Here is a 9,742-nt window from a genome sequence, read left to right as displayed (position 1 = left end):
CGCCCGGCCTTTATTTTATTTTATTTCTTTGCGACAAGGTCTATGAAGCCCAAGCTGGCCTGGAGCTCATTCTCCTGCTTCGGCTTCTCCACAGCTGTGTTTGCAGGTGTGCTTCACCAGACCCTGCTCCCAAGCCGTGTCACTGGGATGGGCTGGGAACCAGAGCCTCATACATGCCAGGGAAACTTTCTGGCAGGGATGGCATCCCCAGCCATCTCTTTATTTTGTCCCAGGGTCTTGCAAGTTGCTCAGGCTGGCCTGGAACTTGTGTGCTTTCTCCCTCAGCCTTCAGGACATTTGGATGACGGGCCTGAACCACTAGACCCAGCACATAGACTACTTTCTAAAGCATGCATTTTGGTTTTGGAACAGTTTCTGACTTAGGGGAAATGGCAGAGTTAGTGCACAGAGAACTCCCAAGTGCCCCCTCCTGTCTTCCGTGCCGCCCGAGTCTCACGTCAGTGGGACACACCTGTGACAACTGCACGTCAGTACCCACATGCTGTGCTTTCTCTTTCTGTCCTTATCCTTTTTCTGTTTCAGAGTCTCTCCGGGCCATCACAGTGGGTGCCATCCTTCTTGGGTTCTTCTGGGCAGCAGCAGGCTCTCAGGGCTCCCAGAGTCTCCTGGATTTGAAGCTGGGATGGTTCTGAGGCTCTCTGTTGGGCATTTTGTGGACTGTGCCTCATTGGGGGTTGCCTGGTGGGCTGTCACGAAGAGCCCAGGTTCCTGTGCACCAGGGAGGAGGATCAGTATGCTTAAGGCACTGTGTAGAGGGGTTGTACTACCTGTCTCTCAGACGGGGACAGAGGTGACATTGACCCCCCCGGCAGGCATCTTCTCTGCAGAGTTTTCTTTCTTCCCTTTCCCTTTGGGGAGTGGCTCATTGCCTAACTCATATGCGTGGAGTTGGAGTTGGGAGTGAGGTTCCACCTTCTGAAGGGTAGACTAGACACACAGAGGATTGGGGCTTCTTCGTAGGACAGCCATCCATTCCCATGTCCACGCCTAGTGAGTGGCTTATGGGCATATAGGGGGGGACTCACAGGTACTGTGTCTACCAGCAGAGGAGCTTTAATGTGTCAATAGAGCATTGCGCTGTACACAGAAAACCAGGTGGTACATCCTTCACTGTGGGCAGCGTGTAGACAGTCAGCAACGGGACTCTTGCTAGGCCCTGGCTGGAGCAGCTGGTCTTTCTGGGAGGTCCCTTTCCTCCCTCAGTCTTCTGGAATTCATTTTTTCTCTTATGATCTTCCAGGTAGCTTCCTCTTCCAGGAAGCCCCACTGGCTTGCCTACCTCAGAACTCCAGGCTTCCTTCTCGAACTTCATGCTGTGGGTAGTGAGTTGATAAGTGTCACGTTCCGACCAGAAACATGACCATCTTTGCCATCTGGGCCTCAGTGTTACCAGCTGTTAGCCAAGGCCAATGGTCCCTGTGCCAAGGGTGAATCTTTGTAGGTTTTCAGCTTGGTAGTCCCAGGTATCCATGGGGTTGACATGTGGGTGAGTGTCCGTGGCTGGCAATGGGGCTCAACCACAGAGGTCATTCCCTCTTTGAAAGCATATGTGCTCACCAGGGATCTAAAAATCAGGCCCGTTGTCTCAGTAGGGAAAGTCTCAACTAAGGCCTGGAGCCTGGCGCCTCTTTGCCTGATACCCTGGACTGGACAGAGGCAAGATCCAGCCACCTCTGTGTTTCCTGTCTGCAGTGGAGAGGCCAGCAGGGTTACCCCAGGGGCCTGGCCCCTCCTCCTCATCATTTTGAGCATCTTATTTGAGGGTCTTCCTGTCCTGAGAAGGGTGTGGCTAGGGAGGCCCTGAAACACCTCTCCACTAGCGGGGTGGGAGCTGCCCTGACTGAGGGCTGGTTGCTGGCAGGCCATGGTTCCTCTGCCATCACCTGGACACAGTCTCCCAAGAATCAAGGTTTTTATTCTCAGCCTAGAGCAGTGACCCAGAAAAAGGGATTGGCTCTGAGCTTGAGTCTCCCAGGAAACCCACCTGCCTTAGAAGGGAGCTCAGAACCCCAAGAAAGCAGCCAGAGACACACGGCTCCGATCCTATCTGGAGGAACCTCAGGACAGACCCTCAGGATCCCCCAGTTGCCTGGGGAGCCAGTGTCCCCAGCGTGAGCCCCAGACAACAGTCATCTCCACACAAGCCCTCAGTTCTTTAGAAGAGGAAACTGAGGCACAGGGAAGCCAAAAAGGGCTGCTGAGGGGACAGGCCAACTGGCTCATCAGATAAAGAATAAAAGAGCCTGGGTCCCTCATCCAGATGAAGGCAGGGGACACGGTGGTGTTCCCAGCAGCCATGGGCTGATGTTCCCAGCAGACATAATCTTAGACATGGAACCCACACGTCAAGACTCAATTTCATTATTACCTGCACCATGGGGAAAGTGGGGATCCTGACAGAGCCTACCTTGGAGGGCCTAGGTCAGCATTCAGGGGAGGACCTGGGCACGCAGTAGGTGCCATAACACTCACTGCTGTTATTGAAGGTCTTTGCCCTGAGAAGGGCACACGTGTGTTTGGGTTACTCGGGCACCATGTCTTAATGCAGTAACAGGTTTGTGCTATTTTTTATTTATAGAAGCAGAACAAGGAAAGTCATAAATCAACAGACTTCCCAAATGCAGTGTTGGAAGCCCTTTGTCACTGCCGAGCAGGGACGTCTGTGCCACGGGCCTCTGAGGCTTATCTGGGACACTTTTAGCCTTTGGCTGGTGGAAGCTTGGGGTCTGTTAGCACATTCTGAAAGGGTTTATCCAACAATGGCAAAGTCATCAGGTTAAACACCGAGGTGGGTAATACTTGGCCGTTTAGGGGCTAAAGAGAGCCTCTACAAGCCGGCTGGGGCCTGTAACGTTCCAGCTCTCCACAGTCATTGGACCTGATACTCCAGCCTTGTAATTTAATGTGTTGTTGTGTTTAGTGTTTTGAGGAGGTGGGTTTTTTTGTTTGTTTGTTTTTGTTAACTTCAATTAACAAGATAAACAGGAAGTGGTGGTATAAGGAACTGCTTGGGGTGGGTATACAGGAAGTTAAAGAGGAGCAACCAGGTCGGGGGCTGAGCCTGGAGAACAGCGAGAACAGCTTCACAAGGCTGCCCTTGAAGGGAGATTAGTTGGGTGGACCCTCATCCCAGGGCATCTCCGGCGTTCTGTCCATTCCTGCTTCCTGTGTCTCTGGGCAGACCCACCTCCTGTCTTCTCTTCCGTTGGGTGGCCTTGCTGGGGAAGGGGATCTCCAGAGAACTGGAACTGGCTGCCAGCGCTCTGGGTCCAGCATGTCCCGGGCCACCGGTGGTAAACTGTGTCAGACATCATCAACATCATCAACACCCCTCAGCTCTGCTGCTTGGGCCTCTGTGTGTGCCCTGACTTCTGGAGGATGGCTCCACGCCCATCATGTGTTCCCAGCTTGTCCCACACCGTCCCCAGCCACATTACTGCTGTCACTAATGGGGTGGGGGATTTCACCGTGTGATTGGACGGCTGCCAATCTTGATCACTAAGAGGGGTGCCTCTGTTCCTGGGTGGGGGCTCTGTCCTTCCCTTGTGCCGTCTGCTGTGACTGAGCCCTTTCCAGGGATATTCTCTTCCTCTGAGAATCCTCCCCTGAGCCCCCAGAGTCTCTGAGCTCCCCTTGTGTTCCCAGGTCTGCACCTTATGTCTCTGTGCTCTGCCTCGGCAGCTGCTACAGTGCTTGGCTTGGCCTGAGTCATCTTTCGTAAGTGTTGAGGCCTGGCAGGCAGCAGGTGGCAGCCAGGCCCTAGTGACTTTCATTTCTATAATCCATTAACTGGTTACTTACCCCTAGAAACGTACAGACATCTGCGTCCCAAATCATGACCAACACTCAGCAAGCAACTGTCCCCTGAGGTGTCCCTCTAGTCACTGCTTTGCCCTGTGGCTGCCTGTGACTGCCTCAGTGCTTGGAGCGCTCCAGGGTGGTGGCTTCATGGCCTTTGACTCCTGAGGTCACCTTAGCCCTCTGGCCCCTCCTTTGCTGCACAGGGTCTCACAGTGCGAGCCTCTCGGGTGTTTGTCTGCCTCCCTGTGAAGGAAGACGGGGCGGGGGTGACTCGGGCTCTGAGGCTTCTAGTTGCCCCTACTCGTAGCTTGTGCTTCTTGTTCTTACACAGGTGCTCTTTGGGGATCAGCCTATCTTTTGGGGTCATCATCTTTTGTGGCAGATAGATGTGTCCTCATTTTCTCCTCACAATGACTCTCTGAGGTGGGAGGGTTCTGCTCTCCTACCTTGGGGAAGCTGAGGTACAGAGAAGTTTAAGTGGTCTGGTGAGGCCCACACAGGACTTGTGACTATACTGGGGTTCTTTTCTCTCTCTCTCTCTCTCTCTCTCTCTCTCTCTCTCTCTCTCTCTCTCTCTCTTATTTTTCGAGACAGGGTTTCTCTGTAGCTTTGGAGCCTGTCTTGAACTCTCTCTGTAGACCAGGCTGGCCTCAAACTCACTGAGATCCGCCTGTCTCTGCCTCCCGAGTGCTGGAATTAAAGGAACGTGCCACTACCGCCCGACTTCTCTCTCTTTTTTCTCTCTCTCTTCCTGCCTCCCTCATTCCTTCCTTTCTTTCCTTTTCCTGTCTTTCCTTCTCTTTTGGAGACAAAGTCTCCAGTTGTCCAGGCTGGCCTTGGACTCTGTATGTTCCCAAGGATAACCCAGAGCTCCTGATCCTCTTGCTTGCTCCTGGCAGGTGTTGGGATTATAGGCATGCACCACCACATCCGGGACTTCTAAGCCCCTAGAGAGTGTCCAGGCAGTGGGGAGGGATAGTTAATGACACTGGGGCAGGGGTGGGGAGGACCATCAGGGCTGGGGGAGCAGAGCCAGCAGGGCGCAGTGGAGTGTACAAGCAGAACATGGGTGTCGCGGTGACGTCTGGAGGCTGGGGGTGCGCAGAGGAGATAGTGTTTTGCGGGGAGTGACCCTACCCACGCACCCTGATAAGCTGGGACAGGAAGGAGGCAAGGGGAAGGGAACTTCCTCAGGCTGCTGACACTTCTGTCTCCTCTGTGTCCTCACAGATGCCTGGATCTGGGCTCCTCAGGGTGGGATAAACATTTAGGCCTCGTGTTCTGCAGCTTCTCAAGGCTCCAGGCCGAGCGGCAGGACACAGTCAGGGCTGATGTACCCATGGGTCAATGGTGGAAGGGTGTGGGTGGCACCAGGCACTCACTGTTGGTGAAGGGTGAGGACAGGCCTAGGCATGACTCTCCAGTTCATCTCCAAGCGTTGCTAGGAGACCTCCCCACTTCCCCTTTCTCCTTTAGATGAGTCGTTTATGTGGTGGCTCTTGAGGTGGTTGGGGTGGGATTAACATCTGCTAAGGAAGAACCAGGAGATACCACGGGGGTTTAGGATGTGGCTTTGCCTGTAAACGGGGCTCCCCGGGAGAGCCCCAGAGAACTGTAGGTTTCCAGCTGGGAAGGGAGAGTGGCCTTAAGCAGCTGTTCTTAATTGTTTTGAAATTATTTTTTATTACTTCCATCCGTACGGATATTTCTTCTGTATGTATATCTGCGCACCTGCAGAGGTCAGGAGAGGGCAGCCAGTCCCCCGGAACTGGAGTTACAGTGGTTGTGAGCACCCTGTGGATGCTGGGGAGCTGTCCTTTGGGGAGATGAAGGCATCTTTCCAGCCCCACCATTTGCGTACCTTCCCCTTCTTGTCCTGCCTTATTTGAACCCAGAGCAAGAGGTCTGACGCCAGTAACCCCGCCCACTTATGCGCACCCTCCTCTTATCACCGTGGCATCTGAACACGGCCCTGTCATCCCCCATCCATGTCATCAGTGTCAGTGGCAGTATTTTCATCACGGCGACCACAGTCGTTACTTACTTGCCTCCCAGCACGCCCACTGGTGTTTGCTCCATCACCGGTCCTGCCGCAGCCCCGTCACCTATGCCAGGCTGACGCCAGGAAAGTGGGGCGGCCCCCTCTCATCTGCGTGGCTGGCACTCTTAGCCTGACGCCTTCTCTCAGATCACTATGCCCGGCTCTCCGTCCCTGGCCTGCCTTCTCCCTCATGCCCCTCCCATGTGGGTGCCCAGACCTGCTCAAGCTGTATACGGGCTCTGTACCCCGTGTGCCCTGTGACCCTGCAGCAACCTTGGAAGGTGTCTGTCCTCATTTCAAAGCCCAGAGAGGTCAGTGGCTAACTCAGGGTGCAGCGTTCATAGCCACAAAAGGTCACCTGTGTGGTGAGAGGCTCCTGGGGTGGCACAGCAGGTTCAATGATGCCTGGCTTCTGGAGAGAGGACAGTTGGGATCCCCAAGACACCGCCAGCCAGCTTCCCGAAGCCTGGGAGAGTCTCAGGACTGTAGCCAGGTGGAGTCCAGGGTCAGTGAGGGAGAGGCTAAGCCTGGAAATCCCCCTCTCTGTCCTCTGCCCTCTCATGGCTGCCTTGAAAGAACCAATTGCTTCTTGGGAGCTTGGCTGCTCACTGAGGCATTTGGCCATGGTGGAACAGTGTCCTCCGGGCTGGTGCAGCTGGAGGCTTTGTGGGTGGAAGGCCATTGATGTGGGGCCTTGCTCTGTGGCCCTTCTGTATTTTTTCAGTGGCCTCAGGCGCCCATGGAAGAGACCCTTCCCACGGTGAAAACTGAGGTGTGGGAGTGGCCAGGAAGAGGTCACCAGCACGGGTGACACAGATGGGTAGAGAGTCTGTGGGATCCAGAGTCTGCAGATCTGAGAGCCGGGGGCCCAGTTCTCAGGGAGGAGGGAGGAGGCTGTGAACAGACCTACCAGCCCTGAGAAGAGCCCTGGTGGTGGAAACCGGGGCACAAGGTTCCATCCAATGTGTCCTGAGGAGCAGACCAGCCCTTCTTCTCTCGGTCCCCATTGCCCGGGCTGGTTCATTTTGTCTTGTTTGTTGGGCCACGGGCAATTGTAGGTCAAACTTGTGTTCAAGTCTGAGCGCGCAGTAGGGTCAGTAATTTCACGAGTTGCCATTTTCTCTCTCGGGGATCCCAAGGTGGTGGGCTCTGAGGATGACTCCTTGCTGCTGAGCGGACTCCTCGGTTGCCTTGCTGTGTTGAATGTTTATCTCCACCCTGCTCTTGCCTTGCTGTGTTGAATGTTTATCTCCACCCTGCTCTTGCCTTGCTGTGCGGCCTCAGGCACAACCCCCTAGTCTCTCTGAACTTATGACATAAACAGAGAGAGCTTATAATACAAGAGAACCCAGGGCTCATCTGGCAACTGGAAGTTGGGATCATCTCACCTGGCAAAGTTCCTGGGCTCAGGCCTGGGGGTGGGTCTGCATCCTTTTCTCAGCATCCCCTACCCCATTGATCCTGCTGCCTCTCAGGATGAAGAAGGGGATCCCTGGACATCAGGCGGAGGAGCAGTTAGAAAGAGGCTGTGAGTGATTGCCCAGCCCAAGGCCGGCTCTGGCCTCTGCCCCTACCAGGTCCCCCTAGGGCTTTTCTAACACTGTGCAGTCTGTGCCTCCTGCATCCTGTGATTGCCTCTTTACAGATGGGCAAAATCAGAGAGGTAAAGCGACTTTCTCAAGGACACACAGCAATCTGGACCCAAATCCTGGAGCCATCTCTCCATCCATTTCCTGTGCTGTCCTTTCTGTGTTCCTGAACTGGAGGTTCAGAATGATAGCTTGAGACTGGTAAATTGAGACATGCTAAAGACAGCAAACAAACACCCCCAAACCCAAACCAACCAACCGACCAATCCCCCGGAGTTAGCAAGGGGAAGCAGATGGAGGGCGTCTGGCTGCCTTCTGACTCAGTATGACCTGCCATAGTGGTCAAATGCGATCTTAGGCTGTATTGATAGAGATAGGGCGCCCACACAAGGAAGGGGGATGCTGATCAGTGTGGGGAGATTGTTCCTGGAGAGCTGAGTGTGTTGTAGTAGGGAAGGGGCACATACTCCATGGGCAGACATGTAGCAGGGTGTGAGGTCCGTGAGGTTGCGTGGTGTCGGGCTCTCTTCTGCCCGCTGGGTGGACAAAATGTGTCCCCTGACATCCTTTCAAGCTGCAGTTTTGGCCACTGGGACACCCAATACTTAGGCTTGTCAGAATCACACCTTCTGTCTGTCCTGGATGGTAAGGATCCCCAAGGGATAGGATTCATTCATTCATTCATTCATTCATTCATTCATTCTCTAAATGCAACAGCCACGTCAGTAAATAAACAAGAGACCCAGGCCTCCCTGCTGGAGCTGGCAGTCTAGGCCACATCTGCTCCTTGTTGTGCAGACTGAACTTTCTTACCTGTCCTGTGCTTTGGTCAGCCATCCTGTCTGGCCCCCCACAGTCTAGTTATCAGCTATGTTATGAAGTTATGAAGCTAGTGTTATCAGCTTCTCCTGGAGCTGTGGTGACCTGTGACTGCTCACCGCGGGCCTGGCACTCCACAGTGCATCTTAGGCCTCCACCGACAGCCCATGGCCTTGGAGCTCCATGATGCCTGGGTGTGATGACTACGGTTCTGTGTCAGCCAGAGCCTGTTCTGGATTGGAGGGTGCAGGGAAGGGGTGCAGTTGGGGTGCCTGATCTTCAGCCCAGAAGAAGGGTGTCCACTCTGAGTCTGCCCTGTGGTACCTAAGGTAGCTTCTGAATGAACCCTAATTACAGATGTAGAAACTGAGGCCGTGGGAAGTCAGGTCACTTGTCCGCGGTCACACAGCAAGGAAGAGGAAGGGCCAACATGAAGCACTTAAACACCATATGTTTACCCAGGATGCTTACTGACCAGGCAAGCTGCACTCCAGCCCCTGACAGTACCCCGCTTGGAGGGCAGCCCTGGCTGACTGGTGCTCCACTCTCCCCCAGGTCATGAGCGTCTTGCTGTTCATCGAGCACGTGGTGGAGGTGGCCCGCGGTAAGGTGTCCTGCCGATTCTCTAAGATGCCATACCTCAGGATTGGTATGTCTGGGGACAGCGGTGGTTGGGAGGGGACCTGTAGGCAGTGCATGGTTAGGGCACAGAGGCTGGGGGCTGTGGTCCTGTCTTCTTCACTGGATGCCTGTGCACCCCTGCCTGACTCTTTAGCCTGGGGTATTTAATCTGCAAATGAGGCTCTCCCCTATTTGTGCTAAAGCCTTCCTCAGATTCTGAGGCTTAGACCATATTGGCCACTTCATACATGTCCTGCCCACCAGCCTCTCCCTCTGCCTTTCCTAGCCCCCACCGTGTTGAGGAGAGCCAGCCTCCTGCCCTGGTCTGATCCCGGGCTTTGCTGTTCACACTCCTAGCCCCACATTAATGGTCCCCAAAGCCTGGTCCCCAGAATCCACCGAGACTTTGCCTCAGTCTCTGCCCTACCTTACAGCCGACCTGCTCTCCAGCTTCCTGCTCATTGGAGTCCTGTTTGCCATCAGCGTCAGCCTGCTGTATGGAGTGGTCAAGGTGAGGCCCGTGCAGGGACGGAGGGGCCAGGAGCGAACGCCTTCCTGCTGTCCTGAGTACCCCACAGATCTCCATATGTCCATCTGGGAGAGATTCTGTTCCCCGTGCGACTCCATAATCTGTCGGTGTTCAGTACCTTTTAGGATGTGACCTCCAAGGGGCTGGGCTGGGTTATCAGGGGGGCTTTGGGGTAGCAGGGTACTCACAGGAGAGCTGCATGCTATGGACTATGAGTAGGGTTGGGAGCTTTGAGATAAGAGAGGAAGAGGACAACAGTGTAGAGGGAGATTGATAATTTCTCCTTAGGGACAAGAGTCTCTGTCTGCAGCCCCCCCCCCC

The 9,742-nt window shown here is 54.5% G+C and overlaps 1 protein-coding gene across 1 annotated transcript in view; it reads left to right on the top strand.

Moving 5' to 3' along the window:
* Positions 1-9,742, top strand: part of Laptm5 (lysosomal protein transmembrane 5) — a 20,921-nt gene that overhangs the window by 3,290 nt on the left and 7,889 nt on the right. Inside the window, exons 2-3 of the mRNA XM_005353147.3 lie at positions 8,827-8,920; positions 9,327-9,403. Of these exons, the coding sequence (XP_005353204.1) occupies positions 8,827-8,920; positions 9,327-9,403 (171 nt within the window). The remainder of the gene's footprint in view (positions 1-8,826; positions 8,921-9,326; positions 9,404-9,742) is intronic.

The sequence above is a fragment of the Microtus ochrogaster genome, chromosome 10, assembly GCF_000317375.1.
Source record: "Microtus ochrogaster isolate Prairie Vole_2 chromosome 10, MicOch1.0, whole genome shotgun sequence".
In the NCBI taxonomy this organism is placed as follows: domain Eukaryota; kingdom Metazoa; phylum Chordata; class Mammalia; order Rodentia; family Cricetidae; genus Microtus; species Microtus ochrogaster.
Note: the sequence above shows the minus strand (reverse complement) of the source record. Positions and strands in the feature narration are given on the sequence as shown.